Source organism: Physcomitrium patens, chromosome 16 (assembly GCF_059467195.1).
Source record: "Physcomitrium patens ecotype Gransden chromosome 16, ASM5946719v1, whole genome shotgun sequence".
In the NCBI taxonomy this organism is placed as follows: domain Eukaryota; kingdom Viridiplantae; phylum Streptophyta; class Bryopsida; order Funariales; family Funariaceae; genus Physcomitrium; species Physcomitrium patens.
Window position 1 is genome coordinate 12754191 of NC_143425.1, and position 17007 is coordinate 12771197.

At 32.6% G+C, this 17007-nt stretch overlaps 2 protein-coding genes across 18 annotated transcripts; one reads left to right on the plus strand and one right to left on the minus strand.

The window, feature by feature from the left end:
• Positions 1–4183: 4183 nt before the first annotated feature.
• LOC112293270 (uncharacterized) lies at positions 4184–5797 on the minus strand. The gene is made up of 3 exons (XM_073539771.1): positions 5671–5797; positions 4918–5421; positions 4184–4399 (listed from the first exon to the last, which is right to left on the minus strand). Exons 1-3 carry the CDS (start codon positions 5795–5797, stop codon positions 4218–4220), a joined length of 813 nt encoding a protein of 270 aa, XP_073395872.1. The 3' UTR covers positions 4184–4217.
• On the plus strand, positions 5418–7730 carry LOC112293271 (uncharacterized). 17 transcript variants are annotated; one of them, XR_002972948.3, is made up of 6 exons: positions 5418–5981; positions 6119–6276; positions 6429–6560; positions 6706–6755; positions 6916–7100; positions 7490–7730. XR_002972948.3 is itself a non-coding variant. In XM_073539514.2 (6 exons), exons 1-5 carry the CDS (start codon positions 5942–5944, stop codon positions 7054–7056), a joined length of 480 nt encoding a protein of 159 aa, XP_073395615.1. In that variant the 5' UTR covers positions 5418–5941; the 3' UTR covers positions 7057–7100; positions 7490–7730. The 17 variants fall into 17 exon arrangements, 10 of the variants coding, with proteins under 10 accessions (XP_073395615.1, XP_073395616.1, XP_073395617.1 ...); XR_002972950.3 differs by having other exon boundaries at positions 6949–7100; XR_002972949.3 differs by having other exon boundaries at positions 6712–6755.
• The last annotated feature ends 9277 nt before the right edge of the window (positions 7731–17007 follow it).

Consider the following 17007-nt stretch of genomic DNA (forward strand, 5'->3'; position numbering starts at 1 on the left):
TCTAAGACCAATTCACAAATACAAGAACCTCAGAGCAAAACAATGTTATAGCACATACTAATTACAAGCTCCTCAAAACAATAAAATGTATGGTACTCAAAGTAATAACTTCAAAGTTTTTGTAGACAAAATCAATAAATTTAGCAATGTTTCTCCTCAATCAAATACTCACAATTGTCATCTCCATCTAACTCATCTCTTTTCAATATTTATTTAAAAAAAACCGAATTTATCCTTCTTCTATATTTAAGGATCTTATGCTCATGTGTAGATTGAAATAAAGACTGCAACAGACTTAAGAAAAAATTCAAAATAAGACTACTAGTAGGATATGAAAACCAGAGCAAAAGATATTAGATCAGGTTATCACATGATCACAAGATTATAATAACCAAAAATATTTGATTTGACGAGTCCAACATACTCCATTTAGCTATTGCTTTCATTGATAATTTTGTATCCAAATTGGAAACTAAAGAGCACAAGATACCTAAATCTTTAAGCGTCATCAACTAGTAATGGAGAATACTCCATCTACTACAACATCCATATATGATTCAACTCTACTAACAGCTAACTCTAAGCTTACTAAACCACTAAACCACAATAGCACATACATTTTCTTAAATCATGAAACCATTCAACAATCACTCATTTAGAAATAAGTTCAACTTATCTAAACCAAACAATCTTTTGTTTGCTTGCTAGACAATATCACTTTTGTATATCAATAAGTACACATTGGTCTAAATCCAAACCAAATTAATCATCTCAAGAAACAACTTATGGAGAAATTTGAGATGACTGACCTAGACAATATAGCTCTATATTTAAGCATATAATTCATTCAAAGTCCAAATGGCATCTTCTTACTAAAAAAATTGTATTGTTTGCAAATCCTAAAAGAATTTAATATAATAGAATATATACCAACAACCATGCCCATAGTCAAAAGATTAAGATGAAATTAAAGAAAGACTTGTCAAGTATTAATGCAAAACTCTTCTAGCATCTTGTCAAAATATTAATCTATCTTATTAATATTAAATCTAAATTATTCTTTGTAAGTAAAGAATTGAGCCGATTCATGCATAGTCCTAAAACACCACTTCTAGAGGTTATTAATCAAGTGCTCTTCTATATCAAGAATGCTCTCGAACTTAGAATCTTCTATAAGAAACATGTGAGCCCAACAATCATTAGCTACACCAACTCAGACTAAGAAAATTATCAAATTGATAGAAAGTCCATTACAAGATGGATCTTTAAATCCACAAGAGGTTCCATCTTGTGGTCTTCCTAAAAATAAGAGACAATAGCCATTTCTTCCATTGATACCAAAGCCAAGGCACTTTTGGAGAGAATCTGCAAAGTCATATGGCTTTACATACTTTCAACAAAAATTCATTGCTTCACATCAAATCCTATCATGTTCTTTTGTAACAATCAAAGTATTTGAAAAATAATTGGTAATCTTGTTAATCACAAATAATCAATTATATTTTCAAGGACAAAGACTCGATGAGGAAAAATATACACCAAAAGGCTATCTCGATATAATAAGTCAAAATATAAACAAGTAGGTATATTAAAAGGAAACTAGAATGGCTATTGCCACAAGACAAGAAACTAAAGACTCTTGAACCTGGACTAGAAGCAAGAAAGGAGTTGACAAGAGTGAAGAAGCCTTCACTCTTGTCTCTATATATACTATCTAACTAGGGGCTACGTGGCGACGTTCTATAGGACCTCCAATATGTGTTGACTTTGTAGGACACATGCCTTGACTTATAAGGCAAGTTTTTCTACGTGTGGGCCACATAGTTACCTTGATCTTCAAGCTAACAACATGTGTGGCACATGGCCAACTTGTTGACCACGTTTCTAATCCAAAAAGTCAATTAAAGACACCTATGAAGTCAAAGCAGCGTCTAGGAAGTTTCTAAGAAGCTTCTATATTAAATATTATATAATTGACTTACTTTTATCTACTTTTACTTACTTCAACCTATTTCTATATGTAATTATTAGCTTACATGATTATGGCCATGACATATATAGAGCTATGGCTTCACTTTATTAAAGTAAATATTTTCATAGAAATAATAAATATTTTTTATGTTCAAATCTGCAATCAAATTGTAGATTTCTTTACAAAGCCATTAGAAAAACAAAGGCTTACTAAATTATAGAACAAGCTTAGAATAAAAAACGTAAATCTACTAGAAAATAACTAGGATTTTTTTTTGTAGTTTTTTCCTTCTTCTATATCCCTGAAATTGTAAAAATTAGTATTGATGCATCCATTGATTTGTTTCTCATATTCAACCCAATTCTTGCATATTTTTAGCTAGAATTCACGTTTCATGGTATAATATCTTATATGTACTTGTGAATCACATTTAACTTCTATATGACTTTCCAACAACAATCTTTGAAGACCATTTGAATCTAACTATAATCTTGGAGTGTCATCAACTGTTCTTTAATTTTTATTGGAAGCTAAATGCTTCTTAGAAGAAAATGTTGCTCAAATTGATACATTCAATAAGAAGTCCAACATCCACTAAAGAATAGTTATGAGTAGAGCAAAAATTAGAATGCTCACTTACAAGCACAATGTCATCTCACGTATCTCAGTCAAATTACTCATTTCATTGCAATAACATTAGAAACACAATAGTTAAAACTTCACTAGTTACATGATGGAAACTTAACATCATATCTACAAATCTTTCATTACTAGTATCTTTGAGCTTCACCTTTTATAAGATTACCATACTCTTTTCATTCATCTTTGTTTGTATAATAGCACTATTCACATATCCAAGTATCTTGGTGTAGAGAATATAAGGGTGGTCTATTGACATCAATAAATATTGTAGTATGTATTTTGTTAGGACTATATTTATACTATATAATTATAGTATATGTGTCCAAGTGTTCAATTAATAAACTCATTCTAATTTGATAAGTATGTATGTATTGTTTGTATCAACTTTTGAACAATTAATTACAAATTGTTTGAAGTTGTTGGTTATAGCATATTGTGTGCAGCACTATCAATATCATTAATTGAGGTAGAAGTTGTTAGATTTGCAAACAAAGATTAGTCATAGTATGCAAATATGTGGTGTATTCATATTGAGGGGTAGAAATTTTGGAAGTATCCACCATGGAGAGGAAGTATTGAAGATAAAGGAATGAAGTTGTTTTTATAATAAGTAGAAATAATATGTTGTTGCAGTATTGTGCGTATTCATGATAGTATTTGAAGTTCCTTATTAGAGGCTAAGCTCTTGTATGTGGTGTCAATGTCATCAGTTGCTTGGCTCTTTGATTGGCTTTATATGTTTGTAGTAAAAATAGTAATAATAGGTTAAAATAGATATCTAAGAACTTGCAAGGATAGCCCAATTCAAATGACTACATGCATTACAAAACACATGGCTATAATTTTTAAAATAATATTAAGATAGTTATAAAATTATCACTTAAATCTATAAGAGATTATTTATTGAATCATTGTTAAACAAAGATTAGATATTTAAATATTCTCAACTTCTAATTTGATATCTGAAATATTTAAAGAAGTTTATATATAGGTGTTTCAATCCACATGAATTCAATTTCAATAGTATTTATTGAAAAAAAAGCAAAAAAAAATTATTATAAAACATTATAAAATCATTTGAGGTTTGTTAATTTCATGATTACAAAATATAATTGTGGAAGATTTTAAGTAGATAAAAAATATATACATTCTATGTAATAATATTCATATGATTATTATTATTATTGTTATATCTTTCATGATTCTTTTTTAACCGTAGTAAGAAAATAAATAATCTATAATAAGAACTTTGTACAAACTGTATTATGACCTTTGAATTTAATTAATTAGAAAGTCATGAATGTGATTTAATATACATAAAGACACTTTTATTTCTATATACATCTATATATATATATATATATATATATATGATTTTAAGGTGTTGTATTCTTTAAAATGATAGCTTATAGCTAAAAAATAGCTAATAAAAATGAAATATTGTATAAATGTTTTTTTATTATATCTATACAAATCTTTTGTTTTCCCACCACAATAGGCTAAAAACATTCTGAGTAAATAAATATATATATATATATATATATAGATTTATATATTTACATGCATACATACATAAATATATCGTAAATTCATATTCACACAGTCATGATTCATGGTTTTGTTCACAAAATCGTTTCTTCGCAAATACGTCATCACATGCGCATGTGCACGTGAGGCTTTGTTCCAATGACTGTACCCATTCTTGCAATGCTGCTCCAGAGCTTAGCCAGCAAGCATTCATAAGGCTTTTCTGCTCTGCTCTCTCTTGCTCCTCCGTACTTGCCTCTGCAAACAGTTTGCAGGATTATGCTTCAATGGCTGCTTGAAACAAACACTCTTGCAACAAGCATGCATGAAGCAAAGGAAGAAGAAAGAAGTCTGCTTGACATGAATCCTTGAAACCGCAACACTAATCCTGCCAGGAATGTAACAAAAGATGAATCAATCTACGACGTTGCAGAGACACCACTTTACCGAAAGATGCTCAGTTGAGAGCGACAGTTTCGGTGAAGAAAGCAGACATGAACCCAGGTAGAATACTTTTCTTTCTTTGAGGTTGTGTTTGAGGGGTTCAAAAGCATATAAGTCTAGCTTTATTGTAACGGCGATGGAAAGAAAGCCCACTTGAGATCTAAAGCCACTAAGCATGCAGCCGCTGTTGTAGTTGTGAAGGAGTCATTTCATTGACATGGGTATTAGCGAGGTTCGAAGCTTTTCTCGCGCAGTGCGGTTGCTTGGCAAAGATTGCAAGTGAAGTGGATGTTGGATAAGCATGAGAGGTCATGTTGTTGGGTCGCACTAACCCTGACCTTGTGTTGTGCGGGTTTCCACTCGATTGATGTTTGGGTTCTTGGTGACTACTCTTCTTGGCTCAACATCATCATCTTCCTCCGCAGCATGCGATTCTCTCGGATCGCCAGCTCGTCTTTCGATGGGCATCTTTGTAAGCCGAAGCGCAGATACGCTCTTGCCAAGTTCTGGTTGTAGCGCAGGCTCTCCGCTACAAAGCTCCCGGGTCTTGAGTTCATCCTCTCCATGTCGTGCTTTATGATTCTCACCAGCTTCTCCCGCCGGACCATCCAGGGGGTCGGTTGTCGTGTGAGCCGCACCGCCTCCATCACCTCCTTCAAGAACTCGTCTCCTGATGCTCTCTTCCCCTCCCCCTCTCCCTCGTCCTCCCGCACTGGTTTCTCTTTCCCGATATGCTTCACAGATCTTGCGTCCGCACCTGATTCTTTCAACACCCTGGTTCTTTCCTCCCAATACCTGACACCTTCTCCATCCATCACCCCCTCGATCTCCACCTCCTCCTCATAATCCACACCCCTCCTCGGACCCTCGCACTTCGAAGTCACATTCTCCATGTTTGCAATTTCTGCCTTCAAGCTCCCTTTCACCCCTTGTAATGCTACTACGTGTCTGTCTTTACCACTGCGAGGATAACGCTAACACTACGCAATGCCTACACCTAATTGCGGCGCAATCAGTGGTCTTCCACTCTGAGAAAACTGGCAGAGAAGATCAAGATAATATTCTCAGTTGACACAGTTGCTTACCGGAATCGTGAGTGAGCATACCACGACCGCGGCTTGTGTGGGAGGGCTCAAAGCCACGTGTAGGGATAAAGATGGCTAAAGAATACCAGTGGTGCCGAATTGAGGCATTCACACTCAAATTCAGCATTGGTCCGGGTTTAGGATTTAGTAACTCACCCATGCTTCTAAGATTTGTGATGGTGTCTTGACCAACTCTGAGGAACGCATTTGTGTTGAGGGGTTTGGGTTTTCTGCTGTGACTCATTGGAACATGCGTTGATCAACAAGATCGATGGCAGCTTTTCTGTGGCACAAAGTAGCTGCGATCTCTGGTATGAACCTGCAATGCATCGGGGATATCGTGGCTTTTGAGTTTACTTTTTTTGTGCTTCCAATCGAACTTGAGACCGTCAATTGAAATCTGTTTTTAGATTCGTGAATCGTGAAGAAACTTTGATTTTGTCGCTAGGTTTTTCCATTTGGGCTGTTGCTCTTAATCTAGTAGAGAGATCATCTTCAACATCCAGAATGAAGGCGAAATGCTGGACATTCACAGGTATTACAGCTATAGTAGCTGGCACATTTGGGTCGCATGGGTTCAAACCGACAGATCCGGTTTACAAAACTGTGAGTCCACAAATTTAACCTCTTCATAGCAGGACCAAATTAACTCGTTTAATGATCACTGTTACCGATTCTTATGATGTAATCAATTCACTCCTATCTCAAAGCTAAAGCATGCAGAGAATCATCTGTGATCATCTGTAATGTCGATACAGTTGTGCTCCACGGACGCTTTACCTATGATTTGGTGCCTCGAGGCATGGCAGGTGTGGCAGACAGGCAACCTGTATCACCTAGTTCATACGTCAGCCCTTCTTGTTGCTCCTTACACTAAGCGCCCTCATTTGGTAAGTTCTCAGCTTCCAAGAACGCTCCACATTCTTCCCACAACGCCTAATTTAATGTTCTGAGATAGCTCGAGGGGAAGCATTATATTGTATCCGAAATTTCCATGTAGAGGTATTGGGTGTATCATTAACTGGGTGATTTCAGGTGCAGTTTGGAAGTCTTCTGACGTTCGGGATTGCAGCTTTCTCGGGGACGTAAGCCACCTGTTCTAAAACTTGAGAGTGTGTGTGGTGTGCTTTTAAATTGCATTTTGGTTCAACTTCGCCGCTGAATCTTTTCGGTTTTACTCTTGGGTATGTCCATAGAATTTCTCGCTAATTGCATAATCTTGTTTTGTGATCAATGCGAATGAAGTTATCAGAAAAATACCAAAAATGGATACTCCAGTCATGTAGGTTGTATGTCGTGGCACTGACTGAAAATCGCAAGCTCAATAAGCCAGCCCCATTTGGAGGCATGTCATTTATTCTTGCATGGGGATCTCTCCTCTTTTGAGTGTCCGTTGCGATTGCAAGTTTGGGTGCACAGAAAGGGACAAGGTAATTGGTCTTTCTGGACTGTGAAATATCTGAGTGGTTTTGCGTCACTGGCAGGAAAAAGTTCAGATTGATAGGATTGGTGCTGGAACATTGAATCATGAATGAAAATATATTTTTTTCTTTTTGTTTCTCTCAATGTTGTAGACTAAACAATGGTTAGAGGATGCAACATGCCTTTGTGTCGTAATCATGTTTTACAATATTGACTAAATAAATAACTTTAGAGCCCAGTGTGCTAGGTCAAGGAGGTTACAAAATATCAGAACTGCTTCATGATGTGAATTATTTTCTGGGCTACCGCCTTCATTAAGTGCCGCGTGAAGAACAGAAATGGGTTATATTTTGTCTGACTGCTGGTTCTAATCCTGAAGACCAAATCCTGCTATCAGGTTGACGCGCTTCGGCGATGAACGCGAAGGAATTTAAATTTCCCTGCTCCCATGGAGGATCCTTCAAATACATATGGACGATGACCTGTGGATGCCTTGTAACTATTCTGTATCTGTGGAGACGCAAAAATAGAGACGCAAAAATATTTCAGTGACAAACAATGCCAATCACAAATGGGTCCACAATTAATGATATGTAACATGTTACAACTTCAACAGAATGTTACTTATGTTACAGGAATATGTACTTGTATTGGTGTATTCTGGCCCACACGTTTATTTGTTTATACGATCCCATTGTCTTTGATAGGACCTACACCAATAAGCATTGCAAAGCACATTTATGGATATGTTGTGGTTGTTTATGGACACATTGTTGAAGCTTAATCTAAGGCTATTCAAAACAATTATATAAAGAGGTGTTTGGAAAGAAGAATCAGTACCAACACCATTAAACCGAAGTTCTTATAAAGAACTGACATCAACATTACAAAGAGAAGGGGTTTGCAATAAAGAAATAATAAATAAATTTGACAATGTGTGAAATGAGGAAAGATAAGCATATACATAAACAAAACATAAACATAAACACATTACAATACAACACAATGTAGCACAATAAAAAATATATATTTAATTAATATTACATTTTTAATTAAAAATATCCCAATTATAGAAAGATGTAGATTTTGTACTTAAAAGAGTCAATTAAGTATTATATCAATTAATTATTGTATCAACACTAATTTAATAAAGTAGAGGTATGTTAATAGGTACTTGTTTAAAAGGCATATTAATATGATGTATTATGTGAAGTTTCTTAATTTTTATCTTCCTCTTCATTCTTTCAAAATATATACATATATATATATATATATATATATAATAAATAAGTGAATATTTTAGTTCTATAAATTTTGCAACCAATAACAAAATTCTACATGAAGAAATCTTCTTTCACAAGAACATTAAACATTAAGATATTTTTTATTTGTTCAACATGTATTGTTTTTAAGATTCTTCTTGTAGACAACAATACTTGCTGGTAGATCATGTGTTGCAAGAAACCATTAAAATTTTCAGAATTAATCAAATCTCTTCCAGAGACATAAAATAAATTTAATCTATATATTTTTAAAGGCTTAATTTTTGTTTTTAAAAGTCTTGCTAAATATGACTAAATTATTCATTTATTTTTTGCTACTGCATTTGACTTATAAAAAAATTATATAATTTATTTCAAAAACATTTTGATTTAGATATGATAAAATGGTTATATATTGTTGATACAAATCATAAAAACTATTTTGATACTTTGGAATTCCAAGGATGTTTATAATAATGTGTTTTGAGGAGAGTTCTTATATTTTAAAGACTTGTATAATCAGCCTTTGGCACTTTAAGTTTTCTATTATATTAATATTTCAAATTTTGATTTATAAATAAATCAATAAATATTCAGAATAAAAATAAATATCTAATATAACTAGAAGAAAAAACTACAATCATAAACGAAAATAAATAGAGGCTTGAAAAAAGACATTAGTATTAATAAATTTATTGAGTCTTCTCTATTTTATTTAATATAATCTATTGTATTTTTTAAAAACTTAAGATTTATCAAAAATATTTATATTGAGAGACAAATACAAGAACCAGCTTTTAAAAATAATCCAATGTATCAAACCATAAATTAAAAATTATATTTATTATTCAATTACCATCAAAGTGCATGTTTAATATACTTGATATTATCCATTATATTTGTACTAGGTCAAATTATAGTTTTAAAATATATACAATATAAAATATCATAATGATTTTTTTATAGAAGTAGTCTTATAAGATTCACAATATTATAGTTATATAAAAAATAATTATATTAATAGAATATTAGACATCAATTGATTTTTTGCAAGTATTTTTTTCATAACAAAATCTACAAATCCAAAATCTTTAGGCATTGTCGCAAACATAAATAACACTTATATTTATCTAGATTAAAGAAGTTAGATAAAAATAAATAGAAGTAAGTAAATTTAATAATATCTCATGGAGTAGCTTCTTAGAAGCTTCAAAAATATAGATCTGATTTTATAAATATATGTAGGTGATTAATAGATTGAAAACTTGGCCAAAAAATTGGCCACATATTGCATAAGTTGGTGACTTATGATACATGTTGGCCATGTAGTGGACATGTAAGAAACTTATCTTGCAAGTTAGACATGTGTTCTATAAGTTTGACACATATCAAAGGTCCTATAGAATGTTGCTACATAGCTTCTAGTTAGATTGTAACATGGTATAGATAAGATAATTGTATAGATAGATAGAACCATGGAAGTTTTTAGAATTTAGGTTAGATTAGTGGACCACATAGGATCCATCGTGGAACATTCTAAAAAGAATTTAACGAGTTTATTTAAGTAGGTTTCATCATGGATACTTCTAAAAAAGACTTAGGATGGTTATTTAGGTGGAGCCCACTATAAAACCTTCTAGAAAAGGAGCTTAAGAGAGTTATCTAGGTAGGATCCACTATTTAAGAATATTCTAGAAAGTCTAAGGTGATAGGATAAGGTATATATAGGACTAATCAGGGCTTTTTGGAGCATCTAGGTAGGTATAGCTTCAAACCTTTTTTCTTAATAAAATTTGGTTTTGCATCTTTTTATTCAATTTAGTTTTGTTATATTTTTATTTGCTCAATTTATCTTTCATGTCTTACTTTGTTTAGTTCTGTTTAATTCTGTTTTGGTTTATTTTTTCCTATTTTGTGATGAGGTTTTATATTGTTGTGGAATAAAAGGATCTTGGATTTTTGACATAGTTTGGTCATATTTTGTTGGTATCAGAGTGAGTGTTAGACTGTTTACTTTTGGTAGCATGTCAATAGTCATTATCTATTCTAAAATGAGTTGTTGTTATTATACAGAGTACTATGTTTAGGTTATCATGAGCTACTCTAAAAAAATCAATCAAGACATGAAAAGATATTATAACAGTAGAGAAATTATAATAAGGGAGATATGACAGAGCAATCCTAGGTGGAAGCTCAAATACAACACCTCTTAGGCCACATAGCTACTTTATGAAGACAAATAGAAGCCTCAAGGATAAGAAAGTTGATATTTGTTAGGTTAAAATTGAATAAGCCTAGTACATACTTTGGAACTTTAAGACGAGAAGATGTATGTCAATGGCTCTTCAACATACAACAATATCTCCAACTATCTAGGACAAATATCATTGAAAGAATTATATATGTAGCCAGCTATTTGAGAGATGTGGCAGCCATTTGGTAGCAATATCAAGTTCAAAGTTATAGAACTCAAGATAGATTTTAAAACTAAGAGTAGTTTGAGACCAAGTTTACGAATTAATTTTGGTCCATCAATGCAAAAAAGATAGCACGCGATCAATTAACAAATCTTACACAATGTAAGTCAGTTTAACATTATGTCTCCCAATTTAAGTCTTTATATCTCTAAATTGGTAATATTTTAGAGGCGGAGATGGTAGATCAATTCCTATGAGGTTTGAAATCTGAAGTCCAATGAGAGATAGAGCTAAGGGATCCACAAACATTCAAAGAGGTAATTTGGATTACAGAGAAGATCAATGCTATAGATTTTAGAAATCGTGGAGCATGACCTATAGCACAAAGTCATATGCCGCTATCTAATATTATGGGACAACAACCAATACTAATAAAGATTGATGCCTTACAAGGATCATTGACACCACAAAGACAATAAATATTAGTACAAAAAGGATTGTATTTCTATTGTCAAGAGTCAAGCCATCATATCGGAGGTTGTCCAAAATATCAAAGTACAAGTACCAGCAAGATAAGTTGGATTTACTGTTTCAAAATTCACTAAGTCGATAATGAATTAGAGTAAGAAAACAAAGCTCCCAAATAAAAGCAACAAGGGTCAATATTAGGAGTAGCTACTTTCTTTCAAAGAAAAATGGCATAGCCTTGAATAACTATAAAAAGAGTTGATTGGTGCATCTACGAGACTATGAAGAGGACAATCATATTGAGTGCTTATAGATTGTGGCTCTACAAAAAATTGCATCTCAATTGAAATCGCCAACCGGCTTCGAAGTAAAACCAAAGAAATCAAAGGAAGAAGTGTATACCTTGTAGATGACTAAAAGAACGTATTGAATGAGATTTGTGAAGAAAAAACCTTAAGATTAACAAACACCAATATCTTAAGAAAGAGATTCAAGATAGTAAAGCTAAAATATAATGCTATCCTAGGTATGCAATGGCTAGAGATGGAAAATAAGAAAGTTGATTAGGTAGCAAAGACAAAAATTTTTAAAGATGGAGGATGCAAGATGACTCTTTGTACCTCTACATCAAGTGAAGAAGAAAGACAGCTTACAACCAAAGGCTTATTAATAAGGACGACTTTTATAAAGAAGCAAGTATAGCATAAGCAACTCATATATATATATATATATATATATATATATATGGTGGTTCCAATTCTCATGTCAATAGTGAGAAAGACAGCCAAAAGAATAGAACATGCAAAGCAACTCATATAGAAATATCAAGATGAATTTCCAAGTGATCTATCTAGCGGTATATCTCTAGATTGAGGTATCACCTTTCAAATAGAACTATTATTTGGAGCCAAACAAACAAGTTGACTAATTTATTTCCTAACACCAAAAGAACTTGAGGAGTTGCAGAAGACATTAGACAAATTCTTAGAAAAAGGCTTCATTTGAGAAAGCACATTACCATGGACAGTACTTGTATTCTTTGCATCTAAAAAAGATGGTGGACTTTGCCTTTGCATCGACTATCAAGGTCTTAATAAGTAGACTATTAAAAATGCATATCCACTTCCATATGTAGATGATCTTCTTGACCAACTTTGAGATGTAACTATCTTTAGTAAATTGGATCTTTGGAGCTGCTATTAGCAAACATCTATTGCAAAAGAAGATGTGAAAAAGATGGCATTTTATACGCGTTATAGATATTTTGAATGGGTGATTTTACTCTTTCACCTCACCAATGCTCTAGCCTCTTTCATAGGTCACATGAACAAATTGCTTTAAGACCTTTTAGACAAGTATGTAGTCGTCTTCATTGATGATATCTTTATATATAATAAAATCTCTAAAGAACATGAACAACACCTCTGAGAGGTGTTGCATCAACTACAAGATAGTTGCCTCTATTATAAGAAATAAAAATATGAACTTTGGAAGTTGAAAGTTCTTTTTTGAAGGTAAGTGGTGTCCTTTGAAGGCGTGAGTATGGAGCAAGATAAGTTGAAAGCAGTTGAGGATTCACCAACCCCCAAAGATGCTTCTGAAGTTTGCTCATTTTTAGGCATTGTTGGATATTATTGCCATTTTGTTTGGCAATTTACTCATATTGCTATCTCATTGCCAAACGTCTTGGAAAATGGTGTATCATTTGAATGAAAACTAGAGCAGCAAAATGCCTTTGATGAGTTGAAGAAGCACTCATTATTGCTCTAATATTCTAATGATATGATCTTAATCTCCCTTCTACGCTTGACATTGATGCTTTCAACTTTGCTATTGGGGCGGTCTTTCAACAAGACTTTGGTAGTGACCTTCAACTTGTGGCATATGAATCATGCAAGCTCAAAAAGAAGAAGTGCAATTACTATGCATGTGATCGAGAGCAATTAGCAATTGTACATGCCACAAAGGTGTGGTAATATTATCTATTGAGGAAGCAAATAGTTGTTTGATAGACCATTGATCCTTGTTACATGATTTCTATCTAAAAAATAGGAAATTATGGCATCATCATTGAAAAGAATAGTTTTAGCTTTTTGATATCTAGCTTGAGTAGTAGTAAGGGCAACAACATATTATACGAGATGGTTCATCATGGAGACCATACTTGAAGGACAAATCAAAAGACAAGGGAGAAGCTGCTACTATTACTAGTATCATTTCAGATCTAACCAAAGTAATAGAATGGAAAGAAGCTAAGCAATGGGATGCCTATTTCAAGATGGTTAGCAATCGATTGAAGGTAGGCAATATATAATATTAGGATTACACTCTTAAAAATAGCTTGCTCTATTTCAAGAAGTAAATTTATGTACCCAATAATGTTAAATTCTAGACATACATACTTCAGAAAGAACATAACATCCCAATATCTGCACATTTGGGATGAGAAAAGATCCTAAAACAGATCTCAAGGATATGATTTTGAATAGGTTTAGATTGTGATGTTCAAGCCCTTGTACGCTCCTACAAGTCATTTCAATGTAACAAAGTACGAAATGCAATGTGTCTTGGACTATTGCAATAATTCCATTACCTATGGCACATTGTTATGATACGTGAAGTCTCGCTTGAGAATGCTTCGAACACTTGGCTTTGGAAGATAGAATGGGAATTGCAACAACAAAATCCTAACTCTAATAGAATATTAACTAAACTCTAATTAGACCATAACAATGTTAAGTAAGCTTTAATCAAATTCAAAGAAACCTTAAAAGAATTACAAAGAAATAATAAGAAATCTTAAAGAAACATTAGAATGATCACAAATATATCTCAAATACATCTCAATTCAATCTTAATTTAATCCTAATTAAAATCCTATTGGACTTCATTCAAATTTTAGGCCAAAAACTAACTAAATTTTAAATCTTAAACAAATCCTAATAAAATCCTAAATCCTAAATCCTAAATCAAACCCTAATAAAATCCTAACCAAATCTTAAATCCTAAATCAAATCCTAACCAAATCCTAAACCAAACCCTAAATCAAGCCCTAGTAATTCCTATAATAGATTTAAACCTTGATTACTAATGAATGAACTATTGATCTTAACTCAAAATTTGCACACTTCTTAAGAATTAAGTTGACAACAAGCACAAAAAATTTGAAAAAGATTGGAATTACCAAATAGATGATAGCCTCAAAAACGTACTTGGATATTCATCGACCTCCTTCTCTGAGCTTAATGCCAATCTCCTAGAGCCAATATTTCTCCTTTTCACCATTCAATTGATTTCAAAATTCTCATATACATAAGAAAATAATTCTAATATTTTCATACATAAATTTCACTCCAATCCAATTAGTAGATTGCAAAATATCTTAAAAACCTTCATTAGACCTAAAATTCTACTTTCTGAGACCTTGATCCACTTAAACCTCAATAATCCTCAATTCAACTATTAAATTGAGCTAAGATTTACAACACATATTAAACACAACTATGACCATCAATCCACAAAATTTCACTTATAGATTTGTTACAAAACTCTTGAAATCACTTAAAACGTCAATCCTATTTTATTTCACAAAACTCAAGTCATCCAAAAACAAACTTAAATTTGTAAAGCTCTTACAAAGTCATTACAAATCCAAGTTGTCCAAAACTAATGTTCATAGAAATTCTATCTAGTTTGCTATCAAATCCCATTCTTTGATCTACAAAAGAATCCTTAAATTACCATAGGTGCTTGATTTTGTGCCTCAAGATCTGATTTCGACCTAGGTTGCTAACCGGCCCTCCTTGGATATCAATATCTAGTTTTTTTAGGTAATTTTTGCTAGAATTTACTTTTAACTTCTTCCTAAAGATACTTATATCATTTATTTTTCTAATCTACCTTATTTTATCTTATTTATGGTCCTATAAAGTAAATAGAAGTTACTTTTATAAAAAAAGTAGTACTACTACTAAAAGTTTTACTACCTTCCTATCTTTTATCCATATTTTTTTACTTTATCTTTTAACTTGGTTCTTTTATAATAAGATCCATATTATCATCTTTCACCATATAGTCATTTTATAATATGACAACGTTGAGAGTAAGTGACTATAGATCTCATTTTGTATTTATCGCAGATGCCTCATAATTATACCACAGTTGCCATCTTTGTGGATCAACTCTCAAAGTAACTTTACTTGGCTGCAGTGCACTCAAATATTGATGCGCCAATGCTTCCACAAGTCTTCTTTAATACCATCTTTTGTTACCATAGATTACCTCGTATCATCATTTCAAATCGAGATCCACACTTTATGGAAAGTTTTTGGCAAGCCTTATTTAAGCTACTAGGTATATGACTTACCATGTCTACAACCTTCCAACTCCAAACAAATGGGCAAATAAAGAGAGCAAATTGAACCTTAGAAGATATGTTATGGGTGTTTGTGGTGGTTCATCATAATTATTGGAATGAATACTTGATACTCTTGGAGTTTGCTTATAATAATAGTATTCAAGCAAGTACCAATCATTTATCATTTTTCTTGAATATCGATTAGCATCTAATTATGCCAATAACTCTTCATCGTCCCATCAATATCAACAATCCAACAACAAAATAATTTATACAACGGCTTACAATGGCCTTAGAGAGGCATGGCACCGCCTTGTTATTGCACAAAATTGATAAAAGTAATATGCAGATAGCCACTGACAACATAAGACCTTTTGAGAAGGTGATTAGGTGTTACTCTCCAATGCCAACTTGCCACTTGCTACATCAATCCAAATTCATAAACTAGTACCTCGATGGCTTGAATCTTTCTGCATTTTCACAATGATTTTTGATGTTGCATACCACCTCAAGCTTCCGCTATATATTTGAGTCCATCCAATCTTTTATGTTTTGCAAATGAAGAAATTTCACATTGAGCCAAAGCACTTTTGAAATTAGCATCAACTACCAACCACCACCACAACTAGTTGTAGTTGATAACCAATAAGAATATGAAATGGACAATATTTTGATATATCGCTACCTTCATCATGGTAGTGGTCGTCCACAACTTCAGTACAAAGTTCTTTGGAAAGGTTATCCCATTCACAATGTAACGTAAAAACCTGCATAAAACCTCACCCATTGCCAAGAAACAATTTCAAGATACCATCAGGAGCAAAACGAGGAAGTTTTACATTAGTGGAGTAGAATTAAATGTAACAAGGTATAGATAAGATAATTATATAGATAAATAGAATCATGGAAGTTTTTAGAATTAGAGTTAGGTCAGTTGACCAAGTAGGATCCATTGTGGAACATTCTAGAAAGAGTTTAGAGTGGTTATTTAGCTGGGTTCTATCATGAAATCTTTTGGAAAAGGCTTAGGACGATTATTTAGGTGGGATCCACTATAGAACCTTCTAAAAAAGAAATTTAGAAAATTATTTAAATAGAACCTACTATAAAAAAAATTAGAAAAGGAATTTAAGGTGGTTATCTAGATAGGATCCACTACCTAAGAACATTTTAGAAAGTCTAGGGTAGTAGGATAAGGTATAATTAGGATTGGCCAAGGCCTTTTAGGGCATTTGGGGTATATATGGCTTTAGATCCTTTTTTTTAGTAAAGCTTGGTTTTGCATCTTTTTGTTTAGTTTTGTTCTGTTCTCTTTCTCTTTGTTCAATTTGTCTATCATGTCCAATTCTATTTAATTGCGTTCAATTTTATTCTCGTTTGTTTTGTCCTATTTTGTGATGAGATTTTATGT

Excerpts from the sequence above, each read along its gene's own strand:
- LOC112293270 (XM_073539771.1), bottom strand. The coding sequence starts at position 5,797 with ATGCTGAATTTGAGTGTGAATGCCTCAATTCGGCACCACTGGTATTCT. Across the intron at positions 5,422-5,670 it reads TATGCTCACTCACGATTCCG|GAGGTGGAGATCGAGGGGGT; the intron begins GTAAGCAACTGT and ends GATTATGAGGAG. Across the intron at positions 4,400-4,917 it reads CCGCACAACACAAGGTCAGG|AGGCAAGTACGGAGGAGCAA; the intron begins GTTAGTGCGACC and ends AACTGTTTGCAG.
- LOC112293271 (XM_073539514.2), top strand. The coding sequence starts at position 5,942 with ATGGCAGCTTTTCTGTGGCACAAAGTAGCTGCGATCTCTG. Across the intron at positions 5,982-6,118 it reads CAAAGTAGCTGCGATCTCTG|GTTTTTCCATTTGGGCTGTT; the intron begins GTATGAACCTGC and ends TTTTGTCGCTAG. Across the intron at positions 6,561-6,705 it reads ACACTAAGCGCCCTCATTTG|GTGCAGTTTGGAAGTCTTCT; the intron begins GTAAGTTCTCAG and ends GGGTGATTTCAG.